General features: G+C 42.3%; 1 protein-coding gene across 1 annotated transcript in view; it reads right to left on the bottom strand.

Annotated features, from left to right (window-relative positions):
• Positions 1-212: 212 nt before the first annotated feature.
• Positions 213-16976, bottom strand: part of SLC35F2 (solute carrier family 35 member F2) — a 40300-nt gene continuing 23536 nt past the window's right edge. The window contains exons 3-8 of the mRNA XM_079789424.1: positions 14444-14571; positions 9598-9757; positions 8628-8784; positions 7560-7612; positions 6861-7015; positions 213-2355 (exon numbers count right to left, since the gene is read on the bottom strand). Of these exons, the coding sequence (XP_079645550.1) occupies positions 2164-2355; positions 6861-7015; positions 7560-7612; positions 8628-8784; positions 9598-9757; positions 14444-14571 (845 nt within the window). The 3' untranslated portion in view covers positions 213-2163. The remainder of the gene's footprint in view (positions 2356-6860; positions 7016-7559; positions 7613-8627; positions 8785-9597; positions 9758-14443; positions 14572-16976) is intronic.

The following is a 16976-nucleotide window of genomic DNA, read 5'->3' as shown; positions in this document are numbered from 1 at the left end:
TTAAGAACATGCTCAGTTTCAAAAACTTGTGTATAAGCCAGATGTTGAAGACCACGTTGCCCAGGCTCAGCCAAATCCCAGTCTCTACACACTTACGTAAACAGGATGCACAGGCTTGCAGTCCTTGTAGTTTAGTTGCTGATGCTCTCTCATCTGTGATTTGCAGTGTTGTTGCTCTGGTATAATGAGTTCTGAGTTTTAACTCGGGACGCCCGGAGTGGAACTACTTTGCCCAACTCCGGAGGGAGCCGGAGGGGGGCAACACTAGGATGAAGGGGGATGATGGAAAGAGCAGAGCGGGGTAGAATAACTTACTACCAACATGTACCTGCACATAAGGCCTTACTTTAGGTCCATTTCCCTTGAAGTGTTCTGAACTGGGACCAGAGACAAAGTTCATTTAATAAACACAGAACAAATGAGGCAACCGTAGGACCAAAAAGATGAAAGAAGTCTGTTGTTGACCTGGAAAAGCTCAACCTGTGGTGAGGAGGGGCAGGTACCCAGCATGCACTTCAACAGGAGCTACAAGGAGCATCTGAACAAGCGCCCAGGTGCCCCCGCCCGGCTGGGCCTGGAGAGGCTGCAGAGAAGAGATGACATTTGAACTCAGCCTGGCAGGCATCTGGGATGTGTCACCTGAGAGCCCCTGAGTCATCACCATCCCTTTATATACACAGGTTTATTCTTAAGTAAGGTATTTTAAGAAATAATCAGTGTGTACAAAGTATTCCCCAAAATGCCAAACATTTTAACATGACTTTTTTTCACTTTTTGACAGTTGTTATTGGTAGAAGGTGAAAACCAAACATCAGTGTTAGCAGGCTTCAGAGAATTGAGAGGTATTTCACTCTAAAAAAGAAATTAAAATAATTTTAAAATATTTATTCCAGCAAATTATCTGTGAGCTCACTCTGAATTTCCTTTCATCCCAGCACAGCCCCAAAGAGATAGGTTTATTTTACTTTACAGAAGACATGATTCTGAAAAGTTGGATGTGAAGAAATCCTGAGTCTATTAAGTCATTTAAAATCAACGAGGGAGCTCGGCTGGCATGGCTCAGTGGTTAAGCCTCGACCAGGAACCAAGAGGTCACGGTTCGATGCCCCGTCAGGGCACATGCCCGGATTGTGGGCTCAGTCCCCAGCGTGGAATGTGCAGGAGGCCACCGATCAATGATACTCTCTCATCATTGATGTTTCTGACTCTCTCTCTCCCTCTCCCTTCCTCTCTGAAATCAATAAAAATATATTTTTAAAAATAAAATAAAACCAACAAGGGAAACTGGTTAATCCAAAAAACCACAGTGGGTGTATTTCCATGAAATCAGAAATCTTTTAATAATGTGAACACTTACTCTCAATTTCTTTTATTATATTTTTACCCCCCCCCCCCCCCAAAAAAAAAAAAAAAAAAGCTTACATGCAATTTTTGTAAAGTTGCACACTGGTCGTCGGTATCATCATGATGCTGCCTGTGAGCACTTTCATTGAAGAAGTTTCCTAAAAACCTCATGGGGCGTAAGTAGGTGTAAGAAGCGGGGTAGCACCCTCTTTAACCAGGAAGGGCGGGTGCCTGGGTTTGCGGCACCCCGCTTCACAGCTTCTGGGGCGCTCCCACTCGTGTCTCGGGATTCTCGGGCGCTGCCCCACCCACGTTCCTGCCGTGTGCCCCCAGTCCCCAGGCCCCAGCTGCGGCTTGTGGGCAGTGGCCGCCTCAGAAGGACAAACCCGAGGCCCCGGGCAGAGGACACCTACCCTAAACCTGCCCTGGACCCCCTGCTCCTGACCACCGGCCCCGCCCAGACAGCCCTGTTCGGAGGCCGGCTCCGCGGTGGGCTCTGCCCCATCCTGCGCCCACTGCGCCCCCCGGACCCCGGAGTGGGGCCCACGCCCCGCCTCCGGGCACTGACAGCCTTGGTCCCCACCCGCCCAGAAAGCCCGTCCTCCTCGCCTCGGCTCCTGCTGCCTCTTGCTGCTTCTGCTTGTGAGCCACCCCCTGGTCACATCTAACCCGTGGGCCCCTCCGATGCCACGAGGGTTTGCTCTCAGCCGGAGTAACTTTGCAGGTTTCCACTCAGCAGCCCGCAGGCTCTGCTTTGTCCCAGCGGCTGCGCCCCGTTTGCCAGGAGGCCCCAGGTGGGCGGCGCCCCTCCTTCTGCAGCTACAGGAAGGCCGAGTGGGTCTCCTGGAGGCTCTCCTCCAGCTTCAGGCCCAGGTTGTCGATGCCGATGCCGGCGCTGGGGGCTGCGGGCACGCTGCTCTCGGCCGGCTCCGCCGTGCGCGTGGGGGTGGAGCAGTACAGGACGAAGCCCACCAGGATGACGGTGAAGGACAGGATGTAGAGCCCCGAAAACTAGGAGGAGAGAAGAGCGGCTGAGGATGACGCGTCCTCACACGCACAGCTTGGCGGCTGCCTCTGGCCCAAACCCTCCTGTGTGTGTGTGCAAACGCCTGTGTGCAACGTCCCCCGGCACATCAGCCAACAGGCTACCTACAGCTCTAGGAAATGGAACTTTTGCCCTTTTTCTGTGACAACCTAGCTGCACCCCACCGCACCACTAGTCCCACTTCGTTAAGAGAATGAACGGTTAGTGGCTACCATGAGAGAGCCCAGTTCACACCCAAGGCACAGCTTACAATATTGGTATGAAACAGGAGCACAGGATCTAAGATAAAATGTGGGTGGCACAGCCCTGGCCAGGTGACTAAGTTGGTTGAAGCATCATCCCGTACATCAAGAAAGGTTGTGGGTTCGATTCTCGGTCAAGGGCACGTACCTAGGTTGCAGGTTCGATCCCTGGTCCTGGTGGGGCGAATGAGGGAGGCAACAAATCGATGTGTCCCTCTCACATTGATGTTTCTCTCTCTAGCCCCCCACCTCCCTACCTCCTTCCCACTCTCTCTAAAATGGGAAAAATATCCTCGGGTGAGGATGAATAAAAATAAATTAATTAAATTAATAATAAGTACTCTGCATATTTGCTTTTATTTGAATTAAGGATCCGTACAAAAGTTCAAGTGTAAGGAAATTAGTATTTGTTTTTAACAGCATGAAAAATAAAACACAGAAAGAGAATAAGGAAAGACTGACCAAGAAGGATGTAATAAAACTTAGGGAAACTATGCAGCATAATGAATGTGTAATTAAATAGCCAGAATCATGTGTTTTTCTTTGGAACAAGCAAGCACAATTTATAAGTGGTCCTGATAACCTGATTGCAAATTAAAAATAGGGGGTGCTACTTTATTCAAGCCAATAAATATTTTTAAATTAGCTTAGGTTTCATAGTATGCCCAATAAAAACAGTTCTAATCGGGGGATAACAAAGAAAAACAATAACAAAACAGAATGGGTTGGGAAAAGAGAGAGAAGGATGAGAGACAGAGAGAGAGAAGAAAAAGCAGGATACACTCTCAACGGTAAAAGAAAAAACTAAATAGGTTTTGGAATGAGTATTAGGTAGGTTTCTGATCATCTCCAGCTGGGGGCTTCTGTGGGTCACCATTGGCTCAAGGGTGACACTCAATTACCTCTTAACCTTGAACCTTTAGAACTGCTTAAGTATTGGAAGAGCCACAGCCCTCCCCGAGGCAGAAAAGCCTTCACTGGATCCAGTGGTGATGCAAAGCCAGTGCGAATGTCAAGCTGAGCAACCCAACTCATTTCCTACCATTGCCTTTAATTCTTGGATCTAATATGCTGCACAGTACCCTATACATAGCTGGTGTTTAATAATGTTTATTGGGGTTGTGGGGGGGGGGGAGATTCAGAAAAGATTAGAGGTAGAAAAAGTTAAAGCTATTTAGAGTACCCTGAACTTTTTAGGTTGGTTGGTATTATGAAAGTTAATCATGTTCTCCTATAAAATGTTCAGTTACGGAGGGAAAACCTACATAACTTATTCAAAACATGTCTTGTTTGGTTTGGTGGTTCTAAATATTTAGAAGAAAAAGCATCTTGTCCCTCTTAAGAAGATAGGTGATTAAATCGAGGCACCTTTATTAGAAGAGAGAAACTGAGAGGGAGTGAGGTAAGTCTCCTGAATTAGACACTCTAACTATATTTTTCCTCTTTTTAAAATTCTACCCTTGTGTCTGGATCTATACAGGAAGCTTCTGTGGATACTCTGTTCAATAGGTATTTACTCAAGATCAATTCCAAAGGAGGCAGAATCTGACACAGATGAGTGTAGAAAATTTTAAATCTCTTTTTCAACTGTCTTTCAAAAAATCAGAGCCAGTTAATTTAGGTACTACAATTTTAATAATTGGAGGTACACTGGACTTGCGATTCTGTCTTTAAAAACTATTTTTACAATGCTAGGTATCTTCTTTGTGCTCTTCTTTATGCTTCTTCATGTTTGGTTTTCCACCTCTGTAACTGACTCTGAAAATCACAGAAGACCTGCTCTTTGCTCTGTCTTGAAATGAACTTTGACCAAGAGCGATGAAATCTGATCTGATTCAAGAGTGAACTGCTAGGCATGCAGAGTCAAGGAAACAAAAATCAAAACAGCTAGAAAGGAATTTACAATTTGTAGTCTCCAATTTTGAGAATAATTTAAAGTCACGTGGCCGGGAAAATGGCACACAGAAGGACGTTCACATATTACAGTTAGAGCAGTTGAAGAGCAAATATTTACATTAAGGGAGCTTCCAGCAGTTTGGTAGTGACAAGCGTACTTTTACCTCTAAGCTTTTATTTCTTTAACCTTACTTCCTCCTTGGACATTACTTTACTTATGAGGGACAGTTAAAGTTAAACTACTAAAGTTAAATCAGTATGTTTGGTTTAAAAAAAAAAAAGCACAGGTGAGCAGGGCCATTAGTTACACTGTTGAACTCGGGCTTTCTTTGGGCACGGTAGCTATCAACTGGCCTTGAACTGCAGAATAGAAACACCATCATCTTCTAGTGGTGGCTCTGTGAAATGCAAGCTCAGCACCACAGAACAACTCACTCTCATAGGAAAAGAAATCTAAGCCTGTCAGGGTCACTCTGATTCACTTTGACAATTTTTTACTGTTTAATGCTGCTACTAAAAAAAAAAAAACTAAAAATACTCTTTTAGTCTTAGTTCAGGAATACCTTAACCAGCAAGTATGTAAAGATAACTAACAGCTGATTCTTGTCACGTGTACCTGGCAAGGCAAAATAGTTTACCCTCCTTATGTAGAAATGTCTGAGAATCCACTGAACTAGGCAGTGTGAGTTCATAGCCAATTCCTGGGCACAATGTAATCAGTGCCAAAGATTTCTGCCTGGATACAAAATTGTACAAAGACCAAGAAATGTAGTTGCTATTCCCTGCTGAAACTAAAATTACCGAGTGACAGCCACCATCCCAACTATGTGTTCACCCTAACTATTTGTTGCAAAGATAGCAAACAGGTCCAGAATCATTGACTGCAGGTATGCTAAGGAAAGACGGATCTCTAAGGCAGCAGTTCTCAAAATGTGGTCCAACAACTCTTGAAGGTCAAAGTCTGTAAGGTCAAAACTCTTTTTATAATTATACCAACATGCAATTTGCCTTTTTCACCTTCATTCTCTTAGAAGCGCACAATGGAAGGTTCCAGAGACTACATGACATGTGATATCACAAGGCAGAATGGAGAACCAGATGTGGAATTCCATTAAGCCACACATTAAAGAGATTTTTTAAAATGTAAATCGATACTATTTTTACTAATTTTTTTTTATTTTGGGAAATATGGGGTTTTTTAAATGTTTTATGCTAACATATGTTTTTTATTTTCTTAATGAGTTAATAAATATTGTTTAAGTATCTCAGTTTTAAATTCTAATATGATAAATCATAGAAATAAGTGACCTGCAGTTCTTAATTTTTAAGCATTTAAAAGGGTCCTGATATCAAAAAGTGTAAGAACTGCTGTCCAAAGAGTTTTTAAATTAGCTGTGAAGTACAGAAAAAAAAAATCTCCCTATTTGGTTCTTTCTAATGCATGAGACTTTACCTTGATAAATACATAAGCTTGAGATTCACATCTTATTCATGACAACAGAGAAAAACGTGCAGTGGATAGAAGACTACACTGTAAGACTGACAAGCCTTTGTTTCCTCACTTCTACAATAAAATCATTCGTTCTGTCATTTTCGAGGGAAGGTGAGAGCAGTTGGGGGCAACCAGGATGGCAGGGGAAGGCAGTTGGGGGGGGACCAGGCCTGCAGGGGAGACTGGTTGGGGGCAACCAGGCCTGTAGGGGAGGGTAGTTGGGGGCAATCAGACTGGCAGGGGAGGGCAGTTGTGGGCAATCGGGCTGGCAAGGGAGCAGTTAGGCATTGATCAGGCTGGCAGGGGAGTAGTTAGGAGGTGATCAGGCTGGCAGACAGGGGAGCGGTTGGGAGCCAGCAGTCCCAGATTGTGAGAGGGATGTCCGAGGGGTCCCAGATTGGAGAGGGTGCAGGCTGGGCTGAGGGACACCTCCCAGTGCACGAATTTTGTGCACCGGGCCTCTAGTATCTCAATAAATCTGGAGGGGGGAAAGCTCGGGATGCCCAACCTGAGATGGTCTCTCAAGTCAACAGTGGCTCTGGGATTCCTTGTTTATCACCAGGCAACATGTGTTAGCATTTCCAATGCAATAGTGTTATGGGCCATACCAAAGAGGAAATCCATTGCGTTTCACCTTTTAGAAAAACCTAGAAAAACAAGTCTTATTTGGGCCAATTTTCCAACTTGGAAGCAGTAACAAAGGGAGTGAGGACTGTGCAATGAAATGTTTGCCAAGAGGATAAGAAGGTTTTACTTTTGGGTCTAAAGTCTTAAAGAAACCTACTCCTTCTTTTGGACTAACCAAAGTGTTCTTATTTGAACATGGTTTCTATTTACTTACCTTATAGCCAAAGAGAAAGAGTCCAAAGAAAAGGCTGTAGAGATCAGCTGTCAGGATGCCCAGGTTCACTGAGGTGGCACTGGTAACTTTAATCACCAGTGGCATGAAGCTGTACAGACAGAACATACAGAGGGCAAATGCCACGAACAGCAGGGCTGTGAAAACATGGAAGAAATCAGAAGTCAACATGCTTAAGGCCTGGCTGCCATTTAAAACTGCTGGTCCTTTAACATACTATCTACAAAGCCCCTTGTTAATATCAGCATTGCAAATGATACACACAACACCCACACACAAAAAAGAAGAACAGCAAGATGTGATGTAGGTAAAGGACTTCAAAAATTCAACAGGGTGTTGAATGATCAAGCAGACAACCTTCACAAAAAGTCTGCAGACTAGAGATACAGATCTAGCAACTGAAAGCTAATGTGACAAAGGTCTCTCTTGTTCAGAATTCCTGGTAAAGAAAGGCTATTCCTGAAGGTAAAGATTAAAAATTAACTTCTATGGAGGTTCATTTACAAGTTCTCAGAGAAAACTCAATGCAAACCACTATACTGGGTATTGAATTACTCTGTGATTTTACAAAAATGCCTAAGTATTATTAAAATGAAGTATTTATTTCTTGATGTGTGTCTTTGTCAGAGGAAAGGATACCGACTAAAACAGACTAAAAAGAATGATCATTTATGTACATACCAATTTTCCAGTCCCAATGAATTCTGGCAATATCCTTATATTCCACAAGCAATCTAAGGTTAAAGCAAGAGGTCACAGAGAGATCCACACACTAGTTTTCACTATTGTATAAGCACTTAGTTGCTATACTTCAAATAAGGTGAGGAATTATGTTGACTTTTGAATTTTTCTTAGAGTATAAAAATAACTATCTTTTTTATAAAAATGGCAAAGAAGAGCCCAGCCAGCGTGGCTTAGTGGTTGAGCGGAGGTTCAACCTATGAACCAGGAGGTCACGGTCTGATTCCCAGTCAGGGCATTATGCCCTGGTTGCAGGCTTGATCCCCAGTGTGGGGCGTGCAGGAGACAGTCGATCAATAATTCCCTCTCATTATAGATGCATCTCTCTCTCTCTCTCTCTCCCTCTCCCTTTCTCTCTGAAATCAATAAAATTATTATTTTAAATGACAAAGAATAAAACCAAAAAGATCCATAAACATATTTGACTGCCTTAAAGCACTCTTCAATAGTAGTCAGCTATAGGAGAAAAATATGACATTGTGTTTTCCATATGGATAGGAAGTTAATATTTTCTGGAAATAATTGATAAAGAGACTCTTTGCCTCTACCACATGTATAAGAAAATGAGACATACCGTAATTCTTAACATTTCAAAAATCCTCTAATATATAGGTAGCACGTTACTGATTTTATTTTTTTTAATTTAAATTCTTTATTATTTAAAGTATTACATGAGTCTCCTTTTCCTCCCATTGACCTTTCCCTGGCTACTCCCATCCCCAAGCACATGCCCCCTACTGTCTGTGTCCATTGGTTATGCTCATATGCATGCATACAAGCCCTTGGTTGATCTCCTACCCCCTCAACCCCCTCCTTCCCTCATAGGTTGTACAGTCTGTTTGATGTCTCTGGTTCTATTTTTGTTCATCGGTTTATGTTGTTCATTATAGCAAGTTACTGATTTTAAATGTGAGTTTGGGCCAAATAAACAATGAATATTAGTAGTTGGGAAGTAATAACCTATGACATATTTGCTTTTTTTTTTTTTAAGGAAAAATTTAGACTTACAGCTGTATGCCACTGATGATTGTTCCAAATAAGCCCAGCATTCCTAAAAACTCCTGTCTGCTCAGCTTCTTCACAATGTACTCTTCACACACATTAGAAATGGCATAGAGGGAAGCCCCAACAAGAACCAAGATGTCACCAATCAGTACATCACTGCCTACAAGAAGACAAGCCACAAAAAGGAACAACTATCAATAGGAAAACCTCTTTAGCTTGCTCCTAGGAGTTTATGTAGCTAGTGTTCACTTAAGATTAAGATTTTAAGGAAGAAGGAACCCTGATTTCTAGAAGTTTAAAGACTCTTGATCTTCTTACTTTCTGGCACAATTCTGCTGTGATTTTTCATATTTTGACTGTTCAAGAGACTAACAGACTGTGGTATATGCCTTAATGTGAGGTCTCAGAAAATTATTCTATGACATGAGAAATAATGGAATTTATTGAAGGGAATTAATTTAAAATGATAAGGAAGGTAGGTAAACAAGGTCATTTCTCTCTTAATGGAGATATTGAAGTCACTTGTAGATTGGGTGAACTCATAGACCTTATTGAGATTTACACCATCAATCGTCTGAACCTTGACCCAAAGAATATCAAAGTATTTTCATCAACAGAGTCAACACAAAGTCTCTATTTGATTTTAAAAAAAAAAATCTACATTATATTTTCTAATAACTAATCCAAATGTATGGACCAGAAGAAGATTGCAAATATATAAAGAAATTTATTTCATGAAACGAAACAAAACCAGTGTGACAAAAAGGAACAAGAACTGTGGGCAGGTAGGAGCATAGAGTGCTTTGTGGAAATGGTTACTATACCAGAAGCAAGTAAATGTGAAAATAAAATTGAAAAGATAGTTAACCAGGACATGTTTCCTGCATTGTACTGTATATTTAAAAAATAAAAGTGAAAAACTAAGCAACACTTTTCTCTGGGACTGAACCAGAAAGAAGTCACACAGTCTTACCTGAATTGTCTTCCCTCCCTGATAATATGTCTGCACCAACCATAGTTCCGACGCCCAGCAGACAGACAGCCACGGCAACAAAATGGATCACTCTGTATCTTGCGTAAAGAATGAACCAGGAGAGAGCCATCAACACAGGAATTCCAAAGCAATCCAAAAGCTGCATGGAAAGAGAAACAGACAGCTTAACCCTTTGCACTCGCTTGCTTTTTTCTCGATTCCTTTATTCTACTCGGGATTTAATTTTTTAAATACCCCAGATTTTACAAAGCAAGGCAGTAGAATAAAAAACTGGAGTTTCTTTTCATACAAACTTATTTATTTGGATTTTTTTATATTTCAAATTATTGATACATTCAAAGAGTATAAAAAGAGCTGCTACCGATGCTAACCGTGTCAAGTCACACTCGACATCCGAGTGCAAAAGGTTAAAACACCTCTCATTAGCTAAGAGATAGGTGATAATAATAATAAAAGTTAGCAATTATGCTTGGTCGGCATGGCTCAGTGGTTGAGCATTGACTATGAACCAGGAGACCACGGTTTGATTGCCAGTCAGGGCACATACCCGTGTTGCAGGTTCGATCCCCAGTGTGGGTGTGCAGGAGGCTGCCAAACGATGATTCTCTCTCATCATTGATGTTTCCATCTCTCTCTCCCTCTCCCTTCCTCTCTGAAATCAATAAAAATATATTTACCAAAAAAAAAAAGGAGAGAAAAAACAGTATATAGTGCCCTTTGAGTGCTGCCTACCATAATACCATTTAAAAAATAATAATAATAATCCTATATAATAAAGAGGTAATAAGCAAATTGACCGTCACTCCAACACACAAGATGGCCACCCCCATGTGGTCAAAGATGGCCACCACAAGATGGCTGGCAGGAGAGGGCAGTTGGGAGGGACCAGGCCTTCAGGGGAGGGCAGTTGGGGGCAACCAGGCTGGCAGGGGAGGGCAGTTAGGGGCGATGAGGCTGGCAAGGGAGGGCAGTTAGGGGTGACCGGGCCAGCAGGGGAGGGCAGTTGGGGTGACCAGGCCTGCAGGGAGGACAGTTAGGGGTGACCAGGCTGGCAGGGGAGGGCAGTTAGGAGCAATTGGGCCGGCAGGGGAGCAGTTAGGCGTCGATCAGGCTGGCAGGGGAGTGGTTAGGGGGTGATCAGGCTGGCAGGCAGGCGAGTGGTTGGGAGCCAGCAGTCCCTCGAGGGGTCCCAGATTGGAGAGGGTGCAGGCTGGGCTGAGGGACAACCTTCCCCTCGTGCACGAATTTCGTGCACCGGGCCTCTAGTAATAAATAAAATAAAAGTCAAAGAGATATAGCCCTGGCCAGCTCTGTGGTTACAGTGTCGGACTACAGACCAAAGGGTTGCAGGTTCAATTCCCAGTCAAGGACACGTACCTGTGTTGAGAGTTCAATCCCTGGTTCCTGGTGGGTTGGTTGGGGCACATATGGGAGGCAACCAATCAATGTGCTTCTCTCAGATTGATGTTTCCCTGTATTTCTATCTCCCCACCCTCCCTTCCCTCCCCTCTACTCTCTCTAAAAATCAATGGAAAAAAATATCCTCATGTGAGGATTAACAAACAAACAAAAGTCTGAGAGATAGTGGCTCAACCCAGGAATTCCGCCCAAGGGCCTGTGCAAATTACCTCTATACTCCCTCCTGTGTGTTATCCTTAAGCTCCATAAGCAAACTTTCCTTCCTGCATGTACCCATTCCCTCAGTCAACAAATATTTCAGCATGGAAAACACTGAGAGGAGCTGGAATGTAGAGAAAAAGAGCCCCCAGCCCTGCCCTCAGTAGCACACACAGGGCTAGACAGACGTGGCATAAATAACCACACAGCCAGATATTTAGCTGCCATTGGGGTAAGAGCTACAAAAAAAGTACTGGTTATTATGAGAAAGCAAGAAGACACCATCTCCCTGACAGAGTCCAACCTCACTTTGTCAGACAAACACCTGCTCAGAGCAAATACTCTTGCTTGTCATCACCTGTTGATCCTGGGTCCAGAAAATATTTTCTACACCCTACTATTGCCAGTCTGAAAAGCAGGGGGATTAAGAGTGACAAAATTATAGCAAACCCAAAATCACTTGTAAGATAAAGGAAAAATAGAGATTTCATTCACTCAGTTCACAAATTTCGAAAATTCAAGGGTAAAAGATAGTCCTTATAATATTCTTCAATCTGCTGTTTTTTGCATACCTTCTTGTTTTTAACTTGGTCCTGGATTCTATGTCTGTTTAATCTTGGACTAGGCAGGCCCCTAAATCTCCAGCAGCAGCCTGTTAGATCCTGCCCACAGTTGCTGGCTAATCGTCTTTCACTGCAGTGTCATTCCTGGAGTCGGATGCCGGTGCAGGAATGGGCACCTTGCCTTGTTATTTATTCCAGCTGCAGAACTCTAATCTCCTAAGTGCTTTATCGAGCCTGCCTGGATAACAAAGCCTTAAACGATGCAAATGATAATAGCCTGTCCCAGAAGACACGGCAGAATCTGGCCGTAATGACTTAAAGTCTCAACTACATTCCTTAAGCAAAAAAGAAAAAGTCACTCTAAAAACTCTCACAGAAGACTCCCTGTCCTTAAGAATCGTATCTTAAAAATCAAACTTAAATTTGCTCTATTTTTAACCATTTTAGTGGGCAGTGAGTGGCCATATAAAGGAAACTGCCTAGGTCAGTGGTCGGCAAACTCATTAGTCAACAGAGCCAAATATCAACAGTACAACGATTGAAATTTCTTTTGAGAGCCAAATTTTTTAAACTTCAACTTCTTCTAATGCCACTTCTTCAAAATAGACTCGCCCAGGCCGTGGTATTTTGTGGAAGAGCCACACTCAAGGGGCCAAAGAGCCGCATGTGGCTCGCGAGCCGCGGTTTGCCGACCACTGGCCTAGGTCATGGTAAGAGTTCCAGACTCCCCGGGTCCCCCACCAACTGTGTGAGTTACAACCAGTCACCCTCTAAGCCAAAATACGACATGAAGAGGTCAGACCAAATGATCTCACAAGTCTCTTCCAACTCCCAAACTCCAGGACTTCTTATCTTATACCTATCACATCCAGCCATTTATCTACAGGGAACCTCCTTTTCAAAATGTATTGTTTGTGACTCTGATGCTTTCAGTTCCAAGAGTCCCCCTATTTTAATTTAATCTTTATAAATTATTGTGCAGGCATAGAAAGCACGGTACTAAGTAAGACCCTGAGGGGGCAGGGAAGGCGTAAGTATAACATTGAGTTAGCCCGGCCAGCGTGGTTCAGTGGTTGATCATCAGTCAATGAATCAGAAGGTCACGGTTCAATTCCCGGTCAGGGCACATGCCGGGGTTGCGGGCTCAATCCCCAGCAGGGGGCATGCAGGAGGCAGCCAACCAATGATTCTCTTTCATCATTGATGTTTCTATCTCTCTCTCCCTCTCCCTTCCTCCCTGAAATCAATAAAAATATATTTTTAAAAATAAAAGTAAATAAATGGTGATGGGGAAAATAAAATAAAAATATACCCCTTGCTGGAGCCCTAAGTACATAACTCTTGACAACCAAATGCTTCGGTTTTTCTAAGAGGCTACAAGACATTTTGGGTAGTATAAGGCATGAACTTCAGTCACAAAAACCCCAGTGCAAGTGTTTTAACACACCTTTGTGTTTAGACCTTGCACCAATTCAAATCTTCTCATTATTATTAGTCAGAGATCAAAGTTTCTGGAAATTGTAGTCAAGTAATTGAATTATGTGTGAGATTATGAGGGTAGATGTGACTAAAAAATGCTATTTTCTACATTCTCCCTGCCCATTGTTTAAAGTACAGTTAATACTATTTGTGATGAACTTCATCCTCTAGGAAACTAACTTCTGGTTTTAATTTTTATGAAATTCTGGGGTTTTCCATGTACCTCCTATAATGTCTGACAACAAATAGTTTCTATCGGGGCTTTGAAGCTCATGCCAGTCAAAAACCAAGAGGTCTGCTGTGGACCGTGCTTAGCACCATGTGACAGAAAAGAGAGCATTTAATAAAATGCATTCTGGTAATACTAGCACTTAGTCTCTTTCCATCCCCATTTATAACCCCCTTTGCTCACCTCTACCGACCCCCACCCCCTTTCCCATATGTTCTTTGCTTAAATCTCTTCACCTTCTTTCATCCAGCCCCCCATCCTCCTCCTCTCGGACAGCTGTCAGTCTGTTCCATGTATCCATGCCTCTGTTTTTATTTTCTTTGTCAGTTTATTTTGTTCATTAGATTCACACACACCCAATAAATTCAATTTTAAAAAGGCAACTGAACCGGTCTAACTCAACTCCACCAGCTAAAAAATCCTGCTACATAGGAACATATTTCTTTCAATCAAGCAAAAACCTAATAAATGAATAAGGACACAAACTTTGCCTTTGGCTACCATCTCTACCCAAGATGTCTAGCAGGTTTCGTCCAATCGCTCCTTTGTTTGAATACCTACTTGCAAACCTCCCACTTTTCTGTAGCACAAATGTACAGCCACTTTATATGCCGGGTGTGAGCAACATATAAAGCAGAGCTCTCGTCAACATCACAGCATCGGTTGCCAACTAAATATTTATGCTTATTTGGGAAGACACTGTTCTAATATGCTACAGCATTTGCAGTTTGGGAACTCATTAACTTATGTACATGTTCCCTAATTCCCAGATGCTTACTCATCAGCACATATGCTCCTCTGAAAACAGATAGCATCCACCTGTGCTTAGGTTTTCTTTGAGTGAACAGGTTTGCCACAAAATTAGGTTAACACATGTGAGTTCAGATTCTTCTCTTGAAACTGTATAATCCAAATTGGTCAGAGGACGCCCTCTCACCTGGACGCTGGTGAGAGTCGTGTACTGGTACGCTCTGACAATCAGGTAATTCGCTTCCACGTCTGCTAGTCCCAGCAGGATGTACTTCCACCATTTTCTTTTCAAGATGTGTAAAAGGCTGTCGGGGCCTGGTTGAAAGAAATCTGGGTTAGTACATGTTACTTGAAAATGAAGCCGTGCATGTTTATTTATATTTACTGTGTATTTTTGAAGTGGCCCCTCCTAATGCGTACAATAGCTCCTACAAATTCCTACAACAGGTCAGCAGAATCAAATTTTTCTAGTATGAGACCCAGCTAAGGTGTCATCACAGACCAATTGTTCAATGAAAACACCAGAGAGAAACTAAGTAGAGAAAAGTGGTTAAATTCCCTTCCTCCTTGTGACAGAAATATAATATCTAAAACAGGTTTGGATGTTGCCATTCCTGACAAGCTATCAATTATCCTAAGAAATGCAATGTTTTCTTATTAATTCACTAGAGGCCCAGTGCACAAAATCCGTGCATGGGTAGGGTCCCTAGCAGCTGCTGGCTGCTGGCTGGGGCTTCCCTTCCCCAGCTGCCGGCTGCAAGCCCGGGTCCTTCCTTCATTCCACGCCGCCCCTTGGTGGTCAGTGCACATCATAGCAAGCGATTGAACTCTCAGTCGGTCAAACTCCCGAGGGGACACTTTGCATATTAGGCATTTATATATATAGATTGGCTATGTAACCACCATTTATGGGCTTCTTCAAAGGAAACTCTGCATGGTCATTATTTAAAAAGAGATGTGCTTTCAAAAAAATAAAATTAAAAAAAAAGAGAGATGTTCTTTCAAGAGAAAAGTATGTCAGTTATACGTTTGGAAAAAAGACTTAGTGGCACCATTAAAGAAACACCTTTTATTCACCAAATTCTATTTATTCAAGTTAACTATGATTCGTTTCTTTGGAGAATCTAGCATCACAGGACAGCAGAGTTGGAACATAGATTGGAAGACTTATTATAAGATAACCTACAAGGAAATAAAGGTAGTGAGAATCACAGCCAGGTAATTATCATTAAAACCCAATTTACAAGAAAATCCTGAAAGCATAGTTAGTCTTCCTCGACACGAGATGGTACGGAAGGTACCTAACATCCATCCCTTAGGGAGATCGTATTGCTGTGTTTATGAATCACACTGACTTACTAAAGGCCAGTGCTTACAGAGAAGAGCAACATCCCTATTAGCCATGTACTAATACCAGTTCTATTTCCAACTCCTAAAGCTCTTGCCAAATTTGGTACATTACCTTTCAGATGGTTTCCCCACTCCTATCACTGGTTTCTATTTTCTTTCAAAATAAGGTTTTTATCCTGACACATAGGAATACCATTGATGCTTTAAGGTTCATATTAAAAGAGGATTAGCACCCTGGCCAGTGTGGCTCAGTTGGTTGAGTGTCATCCTATGCACTAAAAGGTCACCCAGGTTACAGACTCAATCCCCAATAGGGGGTGTGCAGGAGGCAGCTGGCCTATATTTCTCTCTCACATCAATGTTTCTCTCTCTCTCTCTCTCTCTCTCTCTCTCTCTCTCTCTCTCAAATCAATTTTAAAAATAAGTAAATTTTTAAAAAGAGGATTAGCAAATCTGCTTTTATTATGGTACTTTTATTATGTGTTTTAAATATGATGAAAACAAAAGTACTGCAACCGCCCAATTGATTTGGTTGAGTTACCCATTATCCTCACATTCCTAAATTCAATCTCACTTAATTTATTTTATAATGCCATGCTCTTTCTTGTGGGAAGAATCGTCTTAGCATGACTAGGAGCCCCTAATACGGATTGGTGGTGAGAGCATGGGTTCTGCGGGCAGGGGCAGGAAGGTGCTGGCTGCCTAGCTTGGAATCCTGGCTCCACCAGTTACTACCTATATGACTTAGACTTAGAGCAAGTCTTAGAGCAAGTTATGTAAGTACTACATGCCTCACAGTTTGATCATCTGTAAAGTGGGGATAGTAGTAATACTCACTTGACTTGTTGGGAGTCTTTAATGAGTTTATATCAAACCTAAATGAGTCAAGCAATTAAAATTATGTCTGGCACAAAAATGTTTGTCAGAACCTAGTTTTTTCCCATTTTTTGTGTAGCTAGTGAGAAATGGTAACTCTGTAATGATTCTAAAACAACTTAACCAGCCAGTGATAAAGATGTTAATTCCTTGCCAATTCCCTGTCTTTGTTTCTCTCATAACATAGATTTGATCTACATGCAATTGATGCTCCATTTAGCATTCTCCACTTAGCTGCATATACAGCCTTTGAAGAGTGAGGTTCTTGACTTGAAGTGTTTGGGGTTTTTTTAGATTTTTTTTTTTTATTGTCTAAAGTTTTACAGATGTCTCCTTTTTCCCCAATTGACCCTCCCCTGCTCAAGCCATTCCCACCTCCTCAGTGTCTGTGTCCATTGGTTATGCTAATATGCATGCATACAAGTCCTTTGGTTGCTCTCTAATCACCCCTCCCCTGCCATTTGTCTCTGGATCTATTCTTGTTCATCAAATTA

The sequence above is a fragment of the Cnephaeus nilssonii genome (assembly GCF_951640355.1).
Source record: "Cnephaeus nilssonii genome assembly, chromosome: 13".
In the NCBI taxonomy this organism is placed as follows: Eukaryota; Metazoa; Chordata; class Mammalia; order Chiroptera; family Vespertilionidae; genus Cnephaeus; species Cnephaeus nilssonii.
The sequence above is the reverse complement of the archived record's forward strand: the minus strand, read 5'-3'. Positions and strand labels throughout refer to the sequence as shown.